Genomic DNA, 23,610 nt, shown 5'->3' on the forward strand with positions numbered 1-23,610 from the left:
TCAGCAGTTCTTTGTTTTTTGATTTTGTATTTGTGTGTTTGACTGTTTATCCTGTTCGATAAACGGCTGAAAGTGCACCGGCGACTCTGGCTCGCCTTGCCCACTTGTGTGGGCATTGCGGTATTCTTTGGTCCTTTTTTTTTTTTTTTTTTCCCACTTAAGTCGAGCGGGGGCGTATCTGAAGCTCGCTCAAATCTCAGTTTTTGGCTCACAACAAAAGGGAAAACATCGACCATTCACTGCTTGAAACTTCCAAAACTTGGAATTCGGGGCAGTCATAACACAAGGTACCACTGTATTGACATCTGGACCGGACACTCTACTTGGAAGGTAGATCCAGAGTGAAAAGTATTGAAACATAATGACACAATCACATAGAATGTATATGCTCAGCCTCAGATTCAGGTTTTGCATTTATGCTAGCAGTGGAATAACCAACATGAAAACCAGAGATCTGTCCATGGGTTGAAAGCTGAGAAAAGATGCAAAATCAATCAGTCATTGCATAAACATTAGCCATAACCAGTACAACCTTTGGAAATGTCCTGCAGAAGAAACAAACCACTGGTGTACTAAGTTACAGACATCAAAACCTCATGTTTTTGTTTTATGTTTGAATCTCTCATAGTCTCTATATTAAAGAGATAACAGCATGAGGCTACGTGTCTCCCACTTGAACCTTCATATTGGAAATAAATTGGAACATGATGCAGGATCATCCGCGATGAAAGTAACTCCTCGGAATGTTGACCTCACTTTTGCCAAAACCTTGAAGGGGGAGGCGGCGGATCAGATAGTCAGGAAGTGATCAGTTCGTGTGTGTGTGTGTGTGTGTGTGTGTGTGTGTGTGTGTATGAGCGCAGATGTATTTTCTGCACTTTCAGGCATCTGCCAGAAAAGACCGGAAATCGACCACGAAAAAAAATATCCAACAGTCCCCTCGATGGCCTTCCTCCCATTTTTGTCTGCCTCGCGTCTGGGATGCAGTCGAGAGGAAGAGGAGTGGGCGAATTGAGAGTTTAGTGTGCCAAGGAGCATGCCAGTCCATCCAATCGAGAATCCAGTGTGTGATTATCTTCTACTTTCAAGACTTTCACACAGATGGATTTTTCTTTCTTTACTTTTACAATTCGTGCCGAACCGGTTATGTGCAATGACGCGGTGCATTTAATTTAAAGAGAGTTGAAAGGCTCATTGACTTCGCCAAGTTTGTCTTGCCTCAGCTTGATGAAATGTCAGAAGCTGTGCTGATGAGGGGTGCGAATGAACCGTAGTTCTTCTTGCAACTTCCTCTATGCCCGAGGCGAGACGTTCTCTCTGCGTCCGGATAAAGTTCCGGAGACAACAATTTGTGGAGAAGCTAAACTTTTTGTTTTTTTTGTTTTTTGTAGCTTATCAGGTGCTTGACTTTCCAAAAGGAGAGAGAGGAAACTTTCCCAGGCTTCCAACAGACAGAGTGGGAGGAGATGGAGAGGAAAAGTGGCTCTTGAACACTTCCCAGAGACTCCATGTCTGTGAAGAGAAACACACACACACACACACACGCACACAAAAAAATTCTTTTGGAGTCACCTGCCAGCATCCAAACTCAAAGCTCTTTCCCTGCCTCTTTTCCCTTTTGCGCCTCTCCCTCCCTCGCCACATTTCTTACAGGCTGAGGCATCAATGGACCCTCTGGCTCCGCCGCTCTCGTCAGCGACTTGGAAAGCTGGGAGAACTTGGTGAACTCCGCCGAAGAAAAGTATTGGATGGGACGCGACGTGGCGGAGGACAGCAGCAGCAGGCTCCTCGGGAGTCACCGCCAGGACCCCTAACTGGAGAGTACCCACCCCCGGCACCCCTAAATATACCCTCCCCACTTGGGTGGTGTCATGACGGGTCAGCGCCCCAGCCTCCTGTTCCCCCTGGCTCTGCTGGGACTCCTGGCCGGGCTGGCCCACCTCAGCCAGGGCCATGACGAGGACTACTACATGCAGGAGCTGCTGACGAGGGAGCAATACGCCCGGGTCCAGATGTCCGAGAGGCCTGATTGGCGTGAGCTGCCCAGGCTAAACAGCAAGAAAGCGGCCAAAGGGAAGGGCGACGGCGGCAGGCAGGAAGGTAAAAATCATTACTGACGTTCAGCCTGCTCTCAGTTTTCAGTCAAATTTGATTGGACTGTGAGAGTCAACTTCCAGATCTTCTTGAAATATCAGCCAGCATTAGGGTAGGTTTATCATGATGGTTCCAGGTAGGTTAAGGGTTATGCCTAGTGTCCCAAGGTTAACGTTATGGTTGTTGGAGTAAGAGTCTATGGTTAGGGTTAGAATTTGGGTCAGAGTTTGGGTTAAGGTTCAGGCAAGAGTCTGGGTCAGGACTCCGAGATAAGGGTTCCAGGGTTTTGCTCACGAAAAGAGTAAATGTAGATTAACTTTCCCACAGTTTTAATTTAATTTCATATGTATAGTGCTACACATGAACTAATTGTAAGAACTCTAACAAATTGCTCTAAAGTGCAAAAACACACCTCTATATTGTTGGGTAAAAATGCTGAATACAAACCGCTTTTTTACCAGTCTGCTAATATGTCTTGCTCTTTCACGCTGCTTGATTAAGTCAGACAGAGAGTTCAGGTTTGGCGCAGAGTTTGAGCGTCCTCCGGGAATTCTGCGCAGAGCTTAAATCAATTGACAACATGATGGATGCGCTGGGAAAACGTATTCAACAACAACGTCCGCCGCACTCCACTGCTTATACATCCATCAAAGCCGTGCGGTTTCTGGCAGGTCAACTTCACGTTTTCTCCCCTACAACATGGGAACAATAGCGTAGTGCAGTCTTCTTTAGGTGGAGAATGTATGAATTCATGCTATGACATTTAGCGGTTCATTTTGAAATGACCCTTACCCACAACAATACGCACCGAGTAAACGAAGGAAGCGTTAATGACCCTGTATTATCGCATTAGCATATGACCCACAGTAGCATATTGAGCTACTGTGGGTCCACTGTTTAAGTGCTTCAGTTAATGGAGAGCAGCTGTCCATTAACACAACCTGACCTCACGTGTCACCTGTCTGTCTGCTTCTTACATCTCGCACCAGCACAAACTAGTAAACGCACATCTTGTAGATACTCTAATACATAAATGAAGGTATTTCCTGACAAGTGATCTTACCCTGTATAAAGTACTTTTTCCTGAGAAACGTTAATCCAATAACCATAGCTCCTCTGTAAATATAGAATCTGCTGACTTTAACATTCTAAACGCACGTTTGCGGCCGCCGATGATGACCTGATGCGTTCCTCCGTGCGTGAGTTGGAGCATAAAGACTTTCAGATGTGCAATGGATCGTTATCACATGGGTGAACTCTTGAGGTTTAGCTGAAGCAAAAAAAAAAGAAAAGAAAAGAAACACGTTCTCCTCATTCCATCTTCTGTGGAATGTGACTCCCCGGCCTAGTCGTGGGCTGCTTGATGGATGAGAGTCTGGACTATACCCTAGTTGAGGGTGTGAGTTAAAATGCGATGACAGTCTTGGACGAAAACAGTTTCTAACTATCTAAAACATTCACAAGCATTTGAATTGCTTTTCCATTCCCTTTGACAGAATTCTGTCATTCAAACCTGAATAGACCATGAAAACCGGAAGCAGATCTGCTCACGTGCCAATCTACATTCTTCCCTCAGACAAATCGTCCAACAAAAAAGCAGAGAACAACAAGAAGGGCAACCAGAAAAGCCCGAACGGAAGCTCCGAAGGAGACGGACAGCCGACGCGATTCAAAGGTGGTGAGTGGAAGAAATGATGGACTCTTCAATTGAATTCAATTTCAACCTTTCTTTAAATTTCAAGAAATCATTGAGGGCAAGTTTTCATTGTCAATGATGTCCAGATGATGTAGGAGGGAAACAAAACAACAGAGCAAACAACCTTTTATTTGTTACAAATTGCAACAAACTATCTTGAGAGGCTGAATCTTCCCCCCAAAATACAATAAATAATAAGAATAAGAAGAAGAATCCTAATTAGCTGAGTTATAACTAGCTTTGTGTTGTTTTGCGAGTCATCAAACTTCACCACCATGCTCCGGTCACACGCACACACAGCAAAACTCAAAATCCATCGGAACTGATCGTCATTCATCTGTTTAGTATATAAATTCAAAGTTGGTAGCATTAAGGCAAAATCTCGAGGTAGGATGAGTTCGAACTTTGAAGGAGCGCTGGAAATGAGCAAAATGTTTCACCAGAACGAATACGGCTGCAAATTTGGTGAGTATATTCTTACCCTTCAAATGTCGATTAATTTGCTGAAATTATATACAGTGCCGCACCAAAGTCCAGCCAGATTCTACTGCCTAGTGCAAAAGGGGCTTCGGTTTAAGAAGGGGAGACAAACATTCTCCTGGAGTTGAAAAAGATATCTTGGAAAGAGCATTCAGGGAGGGGATTATCCCCGAAAAGGAAATGTCGAGCAATAAATAAAACTGCGGTGAAAATACAGAGATGCTTTTAAGTGAAAGCAGATTTTAGATTTTTGGGGGTTTTTAATAAATTGATGACATCACACGCAGATGTACGCATCAGGCGGCTATGCTGTAATTATGATGATAGCAATACCAGTGCCTAAGCGGGATGATGGGAATCACTCGGTTGGTCAATTGCAGCCCCCGTGTAATGTTATTCTTCCTGAAAATGTTTCGCTGGTATAGCAAAATGAAAATATGAATACATTGAAAAAATTTGTTCCAAGAACCCAACTTCGGCCATTACAGTGTACCGCCATTTATCACAGGGGATATGTTCCAAACTCACCCGCAATATATATTGATCAACAGATTATATCAATGTTTTTATACACCTATATAACTAGCTTTCACCTCTCCCACCCACTTTAAACATATTACAACACACTTTTTAAAGTATTCCTTAGCGCCGCTGTCGAGAACCGGGAGACTAACAAATTTGTGGCGAAGTGTGATTGCTTCAAGCTGTTTATTTGGTCACTCCCACTTGAACGTCACTGTAAAAATGACCCATAAAACAAAAGACAATTCAACATTGTGTATTCAAACTCCAAAATGTCCGTTAGCTTAGTGCTAATGCCTTGAGGAGCTAACGTAAATTAGCATAGACGACTGCGTAAATATTAACCTTCAAACAAGTGCTACTTGAACACAGAGCAGCAACACATACAAACAGATATAGAACAATACTCACAGGTATACAGTATATTCTCTCTGCACTGTGGGAACAACAAATATTAAAACGGCAACATGTTATGTATGTTACGATGTATGTCATCATCTCCTTGCTCTGAATTATGCTGCATCTCTTCCAGTCGACCTGCGTGCTACACATAGTACTTCAAATCCTAATTCTTAAAAAAATAATAGTAATAAAATAAAATAGGATGGCTAACCTCTTCCTCCAAACCCATATGCAACTTTTGGCCATTTTTCTGTTTGATTTCTGAAATCGTGCGTTTTGGTGTTGACTTAAAAGTGCCACTGATATAACCGCTAAACACCTCATATTCAAAGGTTTTGAACCCCGCCTCGTGTTACTTTTGGCCCCCGAGGCGGCGACATGCGGGGCCCCGGACTGTCCGCTATCTCGTTTATTGCCGTTCACTCAGGCCAGATGTTTTGTTCCTGAACGGTTCTGCCCGGAGGATTACATACAGATGCTGTTAATGATTTAAAGCTCGGCAGCAAATTTCAAGCCTGGTGGGCTTGTTATGATCGTTACTCCATTCAGACAGCCCACACAGGGATGCCAAGTGGATTTTAAATGCAGCGTTTGACATGTTTTTGGCTGTATTGAGCTGCTTTTAGTCCTTGGCCTGACCTTTAGCCTTCAGACCTGTTATGAGATGTATTTCCACGAGCGCTTGTTGTTGCGCTTTTGAGAAGTCAGGAACAGATTTGAAATGAAAGCGGAAACCCGGAAAACTACAAACAGAAAATTCTCCTAAAATTCTCAATAAACGAAAACTAAATAGAAATAAATATATCATAATATAACAGCTTAATCTGTTATTAAATTGCAACAACCAATTCCCTGGCTTTGCGCCAATGCCTGCTCTAAAAGCTCCGGGTTACAATCTGTGGTAGTAGAAGAACAGATCCCGTTTCGAAAAAGTCATAGAAATCATACATTGTACTACACGTTGGAGCAAGTCGACAGCCATGAAGCTTCTTAAACCGGCGATGAACTGCAGACGGGACAGAAAAATTTCTCGCCAGGTGGCCCTCCACTTCAATGTCAATTGGCGAGCAACGGCCAACAAAATGCAAAGCCTAAGCCGTCAAATGGTCATGGCCTCGCGTCTGTCTGAATGATACTTGGAAGTGTAAAGTGACTTTTGAGACACCCTTTATTATGATTTTCAGGACTTTAGCTTGAATACATTTTCCTACATTTATAGTATACATTAAGTTGTACAGCAGGAATCAATTTAGCTTGTGGCGCAAAATAAATAAATTGTCTCGTTGGATGTTTATTTACTCCCAAAAATGAGGGCACATTTTGGCTGGTGGAAGATAAACGTCCACATTCACAGTGGTCATAAATAACTTTTCCTAGTCTGGCTGCATGTACAAATGGTCTTCTCAGCTCTTGCGTCACTCTTGAGCGGGAAAAGCGCAGACAGCGCCGAGAAAAAATTATGTTGGCCCCAATGCTTCCACTCTTCCATAGCCATTACGGTGCCTAAAAGACCTTCCAAGGTTTTACTTCTTTTGCGTTTCTCTTTGCCTCTGCAAGTACTTAATGGCCGACGTCCGCTCCAAACTCCACTTCCAGCTGCAAAATGAAAACATTCCTTGACGATGTGCAGCTTCTTTTTTTCCCCTCCGTTTTTGTTTTTTTTATTGGGGCTTTAGTTTTCTAAAAGAAGTGCATCCAGCACACTGCCTCACCCACGCCTGTCTATTGATGTCGTCGACTCATTGGGTACTGGCGGAAAAAAACAACCACACTCATTGCTGAAAATTGCTTTTCTGGGAGACAATAAAAGGCAAAGGCATTACTGCATCGTATGAATATGGATGAAATTACAGAGCTGGACTGGACTCTTCGACACCAAATGGATTCAGATTCAGAAAACTTTATTCAACTCCGCAGGGTAATTAATTTTTGACACAAGTGTCAAACTCAAGGTCACGTCATCATTTTTTGTGGTCAACTAAGCAAAATCAAATGTGTCTACTTCTTTATCCTTGCTAAATGGATTTCTTTTCATTTGGGGGAGAAAATCTAGACCAAAATTGCAAATTTCACCCTAGATATGTTTTATAGTGTTTATAGGACGTCATATTTTTAAGGTCTGTGAACACTTTAAATCAATACAACCACATTTAAACACATATAATATATTGAGAGAGAGAGCAAGAGCAATGGCTAACGCAAAAACATTGTACAAATAGTATTTAAAAAATAAAGTAACAACTTTGATAACACTTAAAAAAAATTATGATGACCTTTTCTCAATTTACTAGTGTGAAATCTGGGCTTGTTTAGTTGAGAACAAAGCTATTATTCTGTTGTACAAATGGCAACATGTGGACGCACAGGTTAATTGTGCCTTCTTCCATATAGTGGAAGAACATTCAAATGTTCCGCCTGTCTCTATATGTCATTGGCATCGATAGATGAACATTATCTGTAGCAAATAATTGACCATTTTCAGACCAATTAAGTCAAACTGGACAATTTCAGGCGGCACGTGACGATCTCACGCATCACATCACTTTAGGAGTCACTTGTCTCAACCACCATTTAAATTTGCCATCTGTCACGTCGCTTTACCCAGAGTGCCCTCCCATGGGATTAGAGACGCTGAAGATCGATGACTTCCAGCTCCACGCGTCCACGACCAAACGCTACGGCCTCGGTGCGCACAGAGGTCGTCTCAACATTCAGGTGAGGGTTGCACTCACCTGCATTAGAAAAAAGAACTGAAACAGTAAGTTTCTTTTTCAAATCGACATATTATGCATTTTTATTTCCACGATTTTAAACTGTTTTGATACGGTAAGCAGTATCGATAATGGCATCGGAATCGCTAAATTCATAATTCGAACGGGGATTCACTGTGTTTCACATTCTCCAGCCTCAGCACGGCCGAAATGTTAGCATGTTAGCACACAATTGCGCACGCCAGCGAGAATTCGGCGTCCATCTGGACTAAAGTTCCGCTGTGCGGCCCCCCCCCCGCAGGCCGGCCTCTACGAGGACGACCTCTACGACGGGGCCTGGTGCGCCGGCAGGGACGACCCGCTGCAGTGGCTGGAGGTGGACGCCAGGAGGCTGACCAAGTTCACGGGGGTCATCACACAAGGCCGCAGCTCCCTCTGGTCGTGAGTACGCATGCACGCCGAGGCGCAGATGGTCACGCGGCGAGGATGAAAAATGTCCGACACGTTCGCTTTGAAGGAGAATCACTGGGGAGAGGGGAGCGACTTTCCGAAGATGTGCCAGAGTGACACCTTGAGCTATTTTTAAAAAAAATTCTAAATCAGTTACATGATACAGCAACCACAGAGCTCGCAAAAAAATATTCACAATAGTTTACAGCAGGATCTCCAAAAAGAGAAAACAGTGTGTTGCAACATCGATTATTTGTATCGTAACAATACACTGTTATGTTGATACAGGTACATCAATACTGTATGGTAAGAGATAACGATACATGGCGATATAAATACTTAACACAGCTGTATCGAAACCGTATCCTGAAAGATATAGCGTTGCATTGCGATATTAGTGTATCTAACCAATATCTTAAGGCAGTACAATATGCTACATTTTCCATATTTGACACCGTATTTTAAACAATTCATTGTCATAGTTTATAGTTATAATCGATACTGTATGGAAAGAGATAAACGGCTATCAAATTTTGACGCAGCTGTATCGAAATCCTGTTGTGATGGATATTATGATTCATGGCAATTGAGATACAAGCTTAATTCTCAAATCATCTTTCCCTGTTGAAATGAATAGAAATGCCATTAATTTGGTCCCGCCTCCCCACACAAAAGAAACGTTGTTTTTTTTAAATCAGGAAAATAGCTCTCTGTGTTATTGCACTACATAAAAATGTATATTAGTAACATAATTAATAGAATGTAAAACTATAACAATGTCTGTATCATAAATTATTTGCAGCTCCTTCCGGTGTGTGTGACTTGGCCACTGGGGGGCAGTATGATATCCATGCAGACACAAAGAAGAGTTTCACAACTACTGAAAGCGACCCATTAAACTGCAGAAATAATTTTTGCAGGGGATAAAAAATACACTATATGCCTGTCTCTCTCCATGTATTGATGCAGTTTGTTTGAAAATATCCATTGCTTTAAGTGTTACACCACCACCACATACTGTAGATTTGTTAGCCTGTCAATGACGTGATGTTTTAGCATTAAGCTAGCGGACTTATGCAAAGCTACGTGGTTGTTTGGAATACACATGGAATTGTCTTTGTTTCATGTATAGTTTGACAGTAAACTTGAACTGAGAGCGGCAGTAAGTAGCGTTCAGCTTCTTTTTTGAAGAATTTTCCATCTGCCAAACTGCTGATTGTTGTCAAGTCAGGTCACTCGTATTTCAAGGCACCACTGCATTGTATGAGATAACGTTACAATATTGTAAAAGGGAATGAAATCGCAATATTTTGTCCCACACAAGCGTACCTAATGAAGTGTCCTGCTGGGTGTTTTATGTGCAGTGGCCGTCCAGCAGGCAGCTGCAGAGGCTCCCGGCCGCCGGGCCTCTCTCTGCGTGCCGCCTCCGTCGTGACACAGGCGGCAACAATCTAGCGGGATGTTTGTCAGATGATCCGTAACGGCGCCCCCGCAATATCACGGCAAAGACAAACACATGGCAGCAGCACTTTAATCTTCTGCTCATCACAATAGAATAGAGCAGGGGTGGGTAAACCTTTGTGCTCAAGGGCAAGGTTCATCATAGATTAATCATTATTTATAATGAAGTAAACTACAATAAATAAAATTAAGTTAAATGTACATGTAATATTTGTAGAAAAAAATCATTATTTTCATATTTTAAGAAAATAAAAATAACTATTTTAATTAGCCAATTTCGGCAAAAAAAAGTGCTAAATCTACGCAACAAATATTACACAAATTTTGATCATGTAAATGCTTGGTGGGCCAGATTAATAGAGGCTAAAGTTTGCTGTCCGAGAGAATCTGACAAATTCCGAGCTTGTTAATTGGAAATACGGGCATCGACTTCATGAGGCAATTCATTTTGAGAAGAAATGGAAGCGCTTTGCGTGCTGCCGTTTGCACCACCCGAGGTCCACGAACGCACCGATGCCTGAGACAGAACCTCTCCGCAATTAGCTCCGTGGTCCGTGTAGATGGCCTTGCTTGTGCCTTCTCTGCACAACGGCGCCTTAATTAGCCGGGCCGGGAATTCCTCTGAGGCGGGAGCGGCCGGGAACTGATGTCTTCATCAGGGAGCACAGGAATCTGCCAACCTACAGCTCGCATGGTCACTACAGCGTTCCGAGGCATGACGGCACGTCGCTGACCTACTTTACTGTTGATTCCAAATCTCTGTGCTCTAAATCTGTGACAAGTTATACTGTAGAGTTTTGTACTTCTTAACCACACTTTGAAGTAGCCTACCACTTTCAATTTTGCTGCTGACTGAGTTACTTTTCTGGCAGTTCGTTTGTTTGTGGGTTAGCTAGCTTGCAAGGTCATGCAAAAAACAAAACAAACAAAAAAAAAGTCATTAAAAAAAATACAAATAAATAAATAAACTCAATCAGTGCATTCAAATGGTTTGTTATTTCGTTAGCGAAGTGACAAAAAAAATTCTATGTCGCAATATTACTTTTGTAGTTTGTGAATTAGCAGTGTTAAGCAAAAAGTAAATGTCACTGACCAAGGAAAAGCAACGCTAGATTGTTAGTTATTTAGTTCACTAGTTAGTACTTTTGCTCATTAGTTTGCTGGCTTGGTCGTTAGTTTGCTTGTTAGTTTGTGTATTGGGTCGCTAGTTAGTTTGGTAGTTCGTGAGTTGTTTCGTTAGCGGGATTACGCGAAAACAACCTTACGTCACTATTCAATGAAAAGCTAAGCTAGCTTGTTAGTTGTCTATAATGTTTGTTTGTTGCAGGGTTCATTTGTTTGCTCGCTAGTTGTTTTTTTTTAGTTGGTTCATTAGCAGGCTTACGCAAAATAAACATAACGTGACTGACCAATGAAAAGTCGTCAGTTTTTTGTTAGCGTGCTAGTTTGTTCATTACTTTGCTTCATTACTAGTTTTCCCGTTTGTTAGTTCATTTGTTAGCAGAGTTAAAAACAATATAGGTCTACCGTCCCTTTCCGATGAAAGAAAACGTCAAACGTCATAAAAGTTCAGAGTGAAAGAATGACATTAAGGGTATTTGTATTGCTGACAAATGTCAAAACAGTATAAAGTGTACTGTAGAATCCCAGTAAGCAGTATATGTAAGGGTTAACTTTTTTGTTTTTGTTGTCGTTGAACAGGAGCGACTGGGTGACCTCCTACAAGGTTATGGTGAGCAACGACAGTCACGCGTGGGTTACGGTGAAGAACGGCTCCGAGGACATGGTGAGGAGAATGTTTGGTTCCGTACTACAGTTACAGTACGTCTGTGCTTAGTTCAATGAACTGAGAGTTGATAGTAAACACTAACGACCCTTGAGAGGAACAAGAAGCTCATCTCAGATCTCGCAGGCATCAATGGCTGCGATTATTGATCGTATAAATGTGATGAAGTGGCTATTCTGCGCCCTGATTTAAGTTGTCGTGAGCCTCCGCCACAAGCCGCCCACTCGCGAGCCTTTTAGTGCCAAATGCCTAACACCACCATTTGTCTTTCGAAATGCCAAAAGGTGCAACGGGCATGGCCGTTAAAAAAATGTGTGCAATAAACTCCCAAAAAGTTGTATGACATTCAACGGGGACTGTGTGAGACGACTACAGTACTTTTCACTGAATGAGCTTTCATGCAGTACAACTGTCTTTGATGGATTATGCACTGCGCATATGATCAAATGCACTGCAGTCTCCTTGGAAGTTTCCCAACAACGTGCAAATAAATGATCAGTGGGCCACCTACAGCACATGAGCCAAGTTACAGCCCACGAGAGCATTTTGATCTGACAATGAATGCGTCAAAAAACAACATAAGGTGACCGACCAACGAAAAAAGTTGGTCCGCCAGTTTGTACGTTCACTGAATCGCTGTTAGTTTGCTAGTTTGTTTGGTTAGTTTCTTTGTTAGCTAGGTTACGCAAAACAACATAACACATGATACACTCACATATCACTGACCAAAAAGCAAAGTTAGTTTTTTACTCCCCGAGTTTGATTTTTTAAAATTTGTTTATTAGGAGTTAACAAAAACAATACAAAGTGACCGACCAATGAAAAACATTTCTGAATTTGTTTGTTTTTAGTTCATTAGTTAGCTAGTTCACCAATTCGCTACTTAGTTAATTTATTCGCTACTATGTTCATTTCTGGGGAACTGTGACAAAAAAAATCAAAATTTTGTTAGTTCGCAGCAAAGCATATTAATCCGATTTTTTTTTTTTTTGGACATCTTTAACATTTTTTTTTAAATGTGATAAACCTCACACATGACCAGAAAACAAATCTGCCTGTTTTTTTGTGCCACGCCTAATTGGCTATCGTTCCACTTTGTGTCAGGATTACGCAAAATACTACACAATAGGAAAAAGATTCCCCTCCCTAGATTTCTAGTGTTAAAGAATTGAATGTGCCTAATGTGTCCTAACTCAGCATCTTTTTTTGCCTCAGTAGATCTTCAGAGGAAACAGGGAAAAGGAGATCCCAGTGCGCAACATTTTTCCCACTCCTTTGGTGGCTCGCTACATCCGAATCAACCCTCAGTCGTGGTTCAACAGCGGCAGTATCTGCATGAGGGCGGAGATCCTCGGATGCCCCTTGCCAGGTGAGCTGGGGTCACCTCGGGTCGCCTTACATTTGTTGCTAGGCAGATTTCCTGTGGTCATTTGTGGTTTTGCCAGACAGACCCGAATAATTATTACCACCGACGCAATGAGGTCATAACGACCGATGAGTTGGACTTCACTCTTCACAGTTACAAGGAAATGAGGCAGGTGAGTCGGTTGGTATTACGCACTCCACGGGACACTTTATTAGGTACGCCTGTCAATATACTATAATGGCTATGTAGAAAATATTCATTTTTAAAAAATAATAACGTTCAGTTTTTAGTGACTTTCAGAAAGGAAATAGTTTTACAAACATATTTTATTTGCTCTAACTGATTTAAATGTTTTGTCTTACTTTTTTATCTGTATGAGGGGGTCATAAAAGATAACAAAAATATTAATTTAGAGATAAAATTACTGTTTTTATTTATACATTCCAAGAGGTTAAATTGATTTATTTTATTTTTTTACTGTTTCTTATTTTTCTCTCTCTCTTTTTTCTTTTACCTTTACTTAATTTTATGACTTCTGATGTTTCAGTTACCCTGTTTTCCTCTATGAGAGGGTCATAATATTAGAAAGACCTGCACAATAAAGGTTATATAGCAAAAATATTAGTTTTTAAAAAAAATCGTCAATTAAATTCCAATTTAATTTGAGAGGTATTTATTTTATTGCATCTATTTTTATTTAACTACAGCATCCTGGTTTTCCAAATTCTTAAAAAAGCCCCCTCTAAGTGCTGTGAATTGTAAGCATGGTGTTAAATGATTACTTCTCTGACCATGTCGATCAAAATTATTTTTTAAGTAACGTAATTTGAATACAGATCTTGTATTCTATTTTTTGTTTACCGTATTTAGTCATAAAAGGTCCCAAAAATATAAATTAAAAAATATAAAACTGCTCGGTTTGACACATTTCTACAATCAGAGGTGTTAATTAAACAGTAATTTTATATTTTGTTTTTATTCATTTTATTTTAACACTACAGTATATCAGAGATTGCAAATTTTTCTATTACCTCATTTTCCTCTATGAGAAGCTCAAAACAAAAACACCTGCGTGATAAAGGAATACAAGCCCATTATTAAATGACATGAATTATTGTTATATTTTTTTGTTTATATATACAGTATGACATCATTTGAATACACCTCTTGTATTGGATGTAGTTGAACAGGTAAGAGTATTCATGGAGTGAGGAGAACAGCTGCATTGGTCACAATGCACATACTATTCAAGTGATTAACAAACAAGTGAGTCTGAGGTGCTCCCGATGTCCCGAACGGCTGTCGTGGACCACGGTGAACACCCCCCAACCCCTTTGTACGAGTGCGGCCATGTTTTTTTGATGTGGTGCCTTGCAACACTCCAGCGTGGTGATCAAAGTCAACTAAACGGAACGCGTCCTTCATGGCTCTGCGGCTACAATGAGTGTCTCTCGGCTTCAAGGGGAGGTCCTGGTAAAAGAAAAGAGGTGCTATTTTTAAACCCCTGAAGCCTTTTAACCTACTCTCCCCCCCCCCCCCCAACTACCCTAGCCAACCCCTGTGACATTTCATTTGAGGGTGCAGGTAGCTGATAGCGCTTCGCCGTCAACCTTGCCGCTTTTACATAATGCACCGAATATGGCCCATTGCGGCTTCTCCAATAGAGAACAGCCCCACGCCGTAGTGGTGATTAGAGTAAAAAGGAGGAGAAATTACCTCATTTGCTGAAGAGGCAGAATGAGAATGTAGAATGGGGCTTCAAGACGAAGGTCCTACAGTCTAAGAAGAAAACTGTGGTGGTCTGGGCTCGGCTGGGCTAGTAAGGCCTTCTCTGCGGACCTAAACCTCATTAGAAGGACTGATCCACAGTACGATTACAAGCGAAATTCTAATATTTGTCAAACTAAATTGTATTAATTGTTTCCCAAATGTCTATTCTCTTCATTTCATGGCATTTCTCTTGGCTGAACTGCTTCCAATATTCACGTACTTTTTGTCCAAACAGGTTTCAGCCTATATGTCATTGTAATCTGCCCAGGGCCTTCAGAATCTGTACTGCTGGCCGTTGTATCTTAAACTGGATTATACTGTGCAACAATTAAGTTCCATCCAAGAACTAACTTCAATGAGTGATGATATGCCACACTCGGACTTTTAAAGACCCTGAAAAGGGAATTTGGAGCGGTTCAGGAAATGGATGGATGGATATTTTCTAAATAAATCATACATGTTTGATTGATTGCTGGAAACCTGCAAAGATTGAGAACTATGTAGTACTCAATTGTGGAAATATAGTGTAAACTGTTTTACTGATATTTTTGGTATGCTCTGAAACGGCACCTTGTGCTTCAGAGTGCCTCATTGTCAGCCAGTGAGTGCACGCACGCACGTCACTGCACAGTCAATGGAGTTCCTGCTTTGTTCTTTGAAGATTCTCATTTGTATTTGATGCCCTGACACTCAAAATGAGTAGAGTTCTTGCTTTGCCACAGGGCGACGATCTCGGAAAGAGGGCCGAAGATCAGTTGGTCTTACTCGACACCAGTAGGGTCCTTGCGGTGCTCTGGCGCTATAAACAATGAGTTTTCATGAGATATCATTGAAAATCTAAAGGTGGTGCTTTGTTGAGACGACAAGAAGTAGTAACATGTTTGTTTTGTCCCTGCACAGCTGATGAAGGTGGTCAACGAAATGTGCCCCAACATCACTCGCATCTACAACATCGGCAAAAGCAACGGCGGCCTCAAACTGTACGCCATCGAGATTTCCGACAACCCGGGGGAGCACGAAGTGGGTGAGTGTGTTCGCACCTGTTTACCAGGGGTGGGGAACTCGAGTCACCAGTTGACTCGAGTCAGGTTTAAAGTCGCAAATTTTCAGACTAATGGCTAAAACCTATCGACTTGACCAGTGTTTTGAATTGTTCATTGTTCCTAACCCTCCATAAAACCTTCAGGCTTCTGCTAGACGGCAAAAAAACGTAGAATAACTTGAGAAAATGAAGGTTTGAGAATTGGGAAGTGTACCTTTTTCGGAAAGGAACCTTTTTAACCCGGAGTTTGGCGTTCCAGGTGAGCCGGAGTTCCGCTACACGGCCGGTTCCCACGGCAACGAGGTGCTGGGTCGCGAGCTCCTCCTCCTGCTGATGCAGTTCATGTGTTTGGAGTATCTGTCGGGCAACCGGCGGGTCCGACACCTGGTGGACGAGACCCGCATCCACCTGCTGCCGTCCGTCAACCCCGATGGGTACGAGAAAGCCTTTGAAGTGGTAGGTCCGCCGTGACGGCCGGTGTGCTCGGCGGGTGCGCGCGTGTCGTTCCTTTGGCGGAAGGCGAGGAGACGTGCGGGATGGCGCATGTGACGCACGCCTGCAACACATCGCCTCTAATCAAGAAAATAGGATTAACGACTGGAACAGAACTCCACCAAGGCTGAAACCTGCTTTACTGTATCGAGCCAAAAAATGTAAATCTAGGTCAGCGGTGGACAAAGTATGGCCCGCAGGCCAAATATGGGCCGCTCCAGTCTTTCATCTGGCCCAACGAGCATTTACATTATCAGGAGTCCTGCATTATTTGTTCCATTAATTTAGCCACTTTTCCTAAAATTGGCTCATTAAAATGAATGTATTCACTTTTTTCATTTATCTCATTAAATCATTGGTAAAATTGGTAAAAAAAAAATAATATATATATATATATATATATATATCAATAAAATAAGCAATTTTTTTATATATATCAGTAAAATAAGCAATTTTACAAGTACATTAACATTTTTGTTTTATTTCACCAAATAAATCTTTAATTCATTTTTATTTAATTAATAAAAAAATAAATATGAGTATTATCCATCCATCCATCCATCCATTTTCAACACCGCTTATCCTGGTTAGGGTCGCGGGACGCTGGAGCCTATCCCAGCTGACTTCGGGCGAAAGGCGGACTACACCCTGAACTGGTCGCCAGTCAGTCACAGGGCACATATAGACACAGACAACCATTCACACTCACATTCACACCGTCACTGAGTGGGAACTGAACCCACGCTGCCTGCACCAAAGTCAGGCGAGTGTACCACGACACCATCAGTGACTTATTGTTTTATTAGATAAACTATTTTACACATTTTAGACACACATTTAACTTTTACATTTCGTAATAAAAATAAATGAAATTTAAAATGACAAAATATTTACAAAAATACAAAATAAAGAAAAACTTAAAAATGTATGCACAACTACTATATATTTTTTAAAATCGTTCTCAAAGTGTTCAAAATAATAAATAACAGTACAAATGATTAAATACATTTAAATACAGATCACTTGAATACATTCAATTCATAATCCCATTTTTTTCTGCTTGTTTAAATCAAAAACTCCTTGAGATGGAGCATCTCATTTCTTAGGAGGGTCCAAAATAATTACAAGTCATGCTGTGAAAAAAATGAAAATAAAATAAATACAAAAATGTATGATGATTCTACATCGAGTATGGCCAAACAAAACAACGACACCCTGTGAGTAGAGAAAAGAAGTGTCTTCAACGGGATTTTTGTCATGTCACAGTTAAATTGCTACAAAAATTTGAATCAAATTCAGATTACACATTTCCGTTTCCACTATGTTTACGTTGTAGAATTTAAAAAATAATAATAATACTATAAAACTTGTTACCCACACAAAGCTCTTGTTGTCTCCATGGAACTTGAGGCGGTCTTCCTCCTCGTGCGCAGGGTTCCGAGCTCAGCGGTTGGTCTCTGGGCCGATGGAGCAACGACGGCATCGACATCCACCACAACTTCCCCGACCTCAACTCCATATTGTGGGAAGCCGAGGCCAAAAAGTGGATCCCGCGCCGGATGGCCAACCACTTCGTGTCCATTCCCGAGTGGTACCAGTCCAAAAACGCCTCGGTCAGTGCGGTTTTTGTAGGGTATTTTGGACTTGCCGCTTTTATTTATGAAGTTTAGTTTTGTCGTGGGAATGCTGAAAAGTATTGATACACATTGTATGTTATTCTGGTCCCAAATTCTTTCTTTCTACTATTATTCCACCAATATTCACCATGCTATTTCTTCCACATTTCTTCACAGATACAACTTATTCAACCGATTCAAAGCATTTCACCTTCAAACTGTTCAGCTCATTCAGGAACTATTGGGAACTATTTCCCACATTCCCAAAAATCCCACATTTTCCATTACTAGATGTTTTCCATGACAACATTCCCAAATCAATACAGATATTTTAAATATTTACGTCCTCCTTCCACATTTCTCCACGGATTAAAACCATTCCAAATTGAAAATGCTCAGCTAATTTAAGACGTCTTTGGAACTATTCATCACATTTCCCAAATTCCCACATTTTCATGATGAACTTTCCAAATTAAGAGATTTTTTTTTTTTTTTTTTTTTTACCTCCTCCTTCCAAATTTCAACCAATTCAAAACCATTCCAACTGTTAAAACAAATAAAATAATCAAAATTAAAAGATAGTGTACTTCCACATTTGTTGACGAATTCAAACCTTTCCAATTTCAGGTCTCACATTCTACATTCCAACAATTCAATCAATTCCACAGCATTTCAGTTCAGCATCAGCATTCGCACGTAATTTCGACACAACTCGCATTCTCGGGTTTGCATCGCGTCTTTAACCATGACATTCAGTTTGTTAAAAGTCACAAGCTGTATGACTCAGAGTCCTGAGCCGAACCCGCCCCCACCTCCAGTTTGGCAAATCCCACAGCGAGGGGCATCCATGCCTGGAAAGGATTTACGCAAAAAAAAAAAGGAAAAAAAAGGGAGCATGTGGGCGTAGAAGCGGCGTGTATTTCAAGAGAGGCGGATGCGCCGCCGTCTGTTAGTAAGAAGAGGAAATAGAATCCAGGTGTCTATAAAAAGCGCATCGGCAGTGTTGTGACGTTGTCTGGTGTGAGTCACACGCTGGGGGGATCCAAAATAGCTGCTGAGGTGCTAGGATACCCGGCCCCTCAGCATCAGGACCACTGTGCTGTTATCTCAAGGCTGATTAATAACCAAATGAGCACATCATATTGTTTAATATTGGTCAAAAACCAAGCTGCAGTAATACTAGTTGTTTTTCGCAGAGGATAAAGAAAATAGGCACGTAAGTGTTCAAATATCTGTTGCTTAAAGGTTTATAACACCACTTCACCGATGCTATTTGTTAGCCCGTCCATCGAGTTTTGCATTAAGCTACCAGACTTTAGTAAGGCAAAGTTAAGTGGTTTTGTAAAATACACGTAATTGTCCTTGTTTTATCTTACGTTTGAGTACAAACGTCAACTGGGAGTGGCAAGAAACTGCTTGAAGTCACGTTTTTGAAGGCTGTCCAACTGCTGCTTGTCGTGCAGTGTGTTAAGTTCACTGACCACCATAGTAGGTAGCATATCTCAAATTTTTGTTTGCAAGTTAAAGCAAAAAAATCATCATCACGCTTCGCTCAAGGCACCACTGTGTAACAGTACTTCTCTCATCTTTATTGTATAATTCTAATAAATTTTGTATCCGATCCCGCACCCACTACCGCCCTCGTGTACACTGCTGTAGGTTGCCGTAGAGACACGCGCTCTAATCACCTGGATGGAAAAGATCCCCTTTGTGCTGGGCGGCAACCTCCAGGGGGGCGAGCTGGTGGTGACCTTCCCCTACGACAAGACCCGCTCGCAGGGCGTGACCAGGGAGCAGACGCCCACGCCGGACGACCACGTGTTCCGCTGGCTGTCCTTCGCCTACGCCTCCACCCACCGCCTCATGACGGCCGCCAACCGGAGGGTGTGCCACAGGGAGGACTTCGCCAAGGAGGACGGGACCATCAACGGGGCGTCCTGGCATACAGCTGCAGGCAGTCAGTGACCAAATTGAAATGGGCAAAAGTATTGGGACACACCGTGCATAACGTGACGTCACCGACCAATGACCAGTGCTTAATGTAATGATTGGCATGTAGACCGACGCTTCCGAGCTAACTCGATGAGGGTGTCCCAACACTTTTGGATCATATCATGGAAAGATGGCGCTGTTATGAGGACGTGTGTGCTTGTTGGCAGGCATGAACGACTTCAGCTATTTGCACACCAACTGCTTTGAGCTCTCGATGTACGTGGGCTGTGACAAATTCCCTCACGAGAGCGAGTTGCCAGAGGAGTGGGAGAACAATCGCGAGTCTCTTCTCGTCTTCATGGAGCAGGCAAAACAACACACACACACATGGAAAAAAATAACAAGCACACCTGACTGAGGCAAGTTGGAGCTAATTTGAGGGAATTTGTTTGGGCACATCTGCCTTCACATATGCCTCACTAGAAACATGAAGTTGTCCTACAAATCAAATGAATGCTGAAAACGGTTTTAATCGATATCAAGAATATCGAAGTCGTTTGATTGGGTGTCAAGGATATCCAGCTCCAGCTTCTACTCATCAGGAAAAGTGGCACAAGTAGTGGAAGAACATGACCAGTAATACACTCGTCATAGTAGCACGCTGACAAAAGACAATGAGCGTACTCGTAGTACATGAACGTTAAGCTTGAGGCAAACCAGATAAAGCTGCCCTGCCCTATATAAAAAAAAAAAAAACACACACACACACACCAGTTTGAGGTTTTCCATTCTCAAGAACCATGCCTCACACAGAAAAGCTCTCAGAATCCCTGGCATTAAGGCTATGGTTACACTATGTTCCTGGCGGCAATAGCAGCGCCGTATCAGGCCACCGTGGACAAAATGTGACAGGCCGTGTCTGCTTTACTTTGTCAAGAGTGCCCCCCTGCGCTGACGCCGACTCTGGAGCCAAGCCTGGCAGGGGAGCTTCATCCGAGTCTAATGCGGACACAAATATGCTTCAAAGCTACCCGGTGTCCATGTTTCATCCGTCACAGAATGTGAAAAACACGTCTGGGACCTTATCAGAATGTGCCGGACGTACTGTCATCTGCAGGAAAACTCAAGCTGAACTATAATGCTCCTTTAAACCTGTGGCACTCAGCAGTCCCTTACATCCACGGCCCATCACGGATGCTGTGATAGACTGTGAGAAAACCTAGCAAGCCTTGAAAACGGAGAAAATAAAAAACGGCCCAAATCCCACAGTGTACTACTTTTCGGGCCAACAGGGGTTGCCGCGGCCGCTACGAACGGTGTAACCATAGCTTAAGAATTGTTAACCTTGCACGACGCTAGGAAGGTTCACAAAAGTATCTCTAAAAGCTATGGTGTTAATCAGTATGGCACTATTGCAACGCTCCCATAAATGCAGATTATTGTTATTCCATCCCCAGGTGCATCGTGGGATCAAAGGCGTGGTGAGGGACCTCCAAGGCAACGGACTAGCCAACGCCACCATCGCCGTGGAGGGCATCAGCCACGACATCCGCACAGGTGCACAAGCACTATTGAAGCTCTTTATTTCTTTTTTAAAATCACAAAAAGTCTTTTTTTTTTTAGAATAATGCCTTAAAATAAATGCAGCCTTCAAAGCCAAAGTAGCTAACTCAGGACCGTGAAATTGCAGTGCGCTTAAAAAGTACATTAGCCATTCTTATTCCTGGAAGTAATTATATTTACAGTAAGTCGACACACTCCAACGATATACTTCTCAATGCAAATGTATGCTCTTCAATTAAGCCATTTACAGGTAATTAATGATTACAATTCAAATCAGTGGCTCAAAGGCTAAAAATAAGTGAGCCGGCAGCAGACTAGTAGCAAAGCAGACTAGAACAAATGTTTTAGATTTTTTACCGCTCAGATTGAAGTTTTTGGGCGCCTATTAACAGCACTTGCCCGGGAAAATGTCTGGGGGGATGCCCCTTGATGTCCCCCAAACCCCGTTTGGATGCCCCTCCCCAGGTGGATGCCCTGTCTGCCCCCCCCCCCCCCCCCCCCGCCCTTTGCACGTCACTGCATCCACTATACTTTTAAAAGATTTCTACTTACTTCACGATGTATTATTTGATGGAATTATCATTCATACATTATTTGGTCTTAAGATATGAATATATTTGAAATGTATTCCTTTCTTTAAATTCTTTGAATCTATTTGCTTATGTATTTTGCTTTTTTTTTGGTCATTTCCTAACAAATACTCCCTCACTATTTTCAAAATAAGGTAACCCAGATATTACAAACATTTATAAATAAATACTGTAAAGAAAACAAATTATGACTAATTTATTGAGTAGATACCTATATTTCATATATAAAATACCTGTTATAAATTAATAAAGTCTCCATTGAAGCACAGTTCTGCTTTGTTTGTGCGTATGCTGTGTCTCACACTAACACAAATCCATATTGGTAATGAATTTTTTTGCGCGCGCTCCAGCCGCTGACGGGGACTACTGGCGCCTGCTGAACCCGGGCGAGTACCGAGTGACGGCGAGGGCCGAGGGCTACAGCATGGTGAGCAAGAGGTGCGAGGTGGGCTACGAGATGGGCGCCACCCGCTGCGACTTCACGCTGGGCCGCACCAACCTGTCTCGCATCCGGGAGATCATGGAGCGATTCAACAAGCAAGGCGGCGGCAAAGCGCCAGCCAGGCCGCCGCAAGCTCGGCGGTCCGGAGAGAGACGACCGGGGACTTAATGGTGGCCGGAAAGTGGGGAACAACTCTAAGGACTGAAACCAGAACCTATTCATGATTGTGGGGACTTCCGTGATGGAGAACAATGTATTATTGTTGAAAAACATCTCAAACATTTTCTACACTTACAAAGCAGATCTATATAGTACAGTGAACCCCGGTTTATGTGGGGATACATTCCAGACCCACCCCTCAATAGTTTTTTTTTTTTTTAAACAGTTTTAAAAATTACTTTTATCCCTCCAACAGGCTTTTACCACAAAAATGATTAAAACACAATTTTTATCATATTCGTGGTGTCTGTTCTCAGTCTTGCACAGTTCTCCAAATGAGAGTTAAGCGTCCTCGCATCAAGCTAATTGTCACTCCCAATTGAATTTACTCTAAAACACACACACAAAACAAAAGAGAACTAAACGCATATTTAAACTTCAAAATGTTCAACCAAACATAATTTTGTATAACGAACTTTTGTTAGCTGAATGCTAACATGCAATAGGAAACGCCATACACGGGCTAACGAGAATTAGCATAGATGTCACAATAATTATAAACCCTCCTACAACTGCTTCTTTAACACAAATGGAGCAGCAACACATACAGATGGAGCTTACAATACTCAGAGGCATATATTCTCTGTGCTTTGTGGGGACACTATTACTTCAACTAAGTTGGGGACCTTCTCTGCCTTTCCTCCTTCCTCTTAATTCTGCGGCATCTCTTCCAGGAGAGTGCAGTGCCCGGCGTGTTGCGACACAACACGGTGCTCCAACTGAAGGCGAGTACAGAGTACCACAAAAATTGCTTGAAAACCCCACGATATAGCGAGGGCACGAACGACGAACCGCGATATATATATAACAAGGGAACACCGTATATGACATACTCATCATAATTCAACATCATTTTAAAAAAAATGTAAATAATAAAAGACAAACAGACTCTGCCTGAGCATCTAATCTCATGTATGTACATAGAGGACCTGTTAAATTATGTAAACCACTACAGAGGCAATGCAACACATATGCG

General features: G+C 42.1%; 1 protein-coding gene across 2 annotated transcripts; it reads left to right on the plus strand.

Moving 5' to 3' along the window:
* Positions 1 to 974: 974 nt before the first annotated feature.
* On the plus strand, positions 975 to 23,588 carry cpxm2 (carboxypeptidase X (M14 family), member 2). 2 transcript variants are annotated; one of them, XM_061663859.1, is made up of 16 exons: positions 975 to 1,063; positions 1,392 to 1,510; positions 1,654 to 2,100; positions 3,671 to 3,772; positions 7,800 to 7,909; positions 8,207 to 8,346; positions 11,518 to 11,602; positions 12,821 to 12,971; positions 13,052 to 13,140; positions 15,639 to 15,762; positions 16,040 to 16,236; positions 17,706 to 17,885; positions 19,548 to 19,845; positions 20,048 to 20,187; positions 21,278 to 21,377; positions 22,324 to 23,588. In XM_061663859.1, exons 3-16 carry the CDS (start codon positions 1,872 to 1,874, stop codon positions 22,581 to 22,583), a joined length of 2,205 nt encoding a protein of 734 aa, XP_061519843.1. In that variant the 5' UTR covers positions 975 to 1,063; positions 1,392 to 1,510; positions 1,654 to 1,871; the 3' UTR covers positions 22,584 to 23,588. The 2 variants fall into 2 exon arrangements, with proteins under 2 accessions (XP_061519843.1, XP_061519842.1); XM_061663858.1 differs by having other exon boundaries at positions 1,392 to 2,100.
* Positions 23,589 to 23,610: the final 22 nt, after the last annotated feature.

The sequence above is a fragment of the Phycodurus eques genome, chromosome 19 (assembly GCF_024500275.1).
Source record: "Phycodurus eques isolate BA_2022a chromosome 19, UOR_Pequ_1.1, whole genome shotgun sequence".
In the NCBI taxonomy this organism is placed as follows: Eukaryota; Metazoa; Chordata; class Actinopteri; order Syngnathiformes; family Syngnathidae; genus Phycodurus; species Phycodurus eques.

What these genes read in the sequence shown, in the direction of transcription:
- cpxm2 (XM_061663858.1), top strand. Translation starts at nt 1,872, where the DNA reads ATGACGGGTCAGCGCCCCAGCCTCCTGTTCCCCCTGGCTCTGCTGGGA. An exon ending in GGCCGCAGCTCCCTCTGGTC is followed by an intron (nt 8,347 to 11,517) that starts GTGAGTACGCAT and finishes GTCGTTGAACAG; the next exon opens with GAGCGACTGGGTGACCTCCT. An exon ending in ACGAGAAAGCCTTTGAAGTG is followed by an intron (nt 16,237 to 17,705) that starts GTAGGTCCGCCG and finishes CCTCGTGCGCAG; the next exon opens with GGTTCCGAGCTCAGCGGTTG.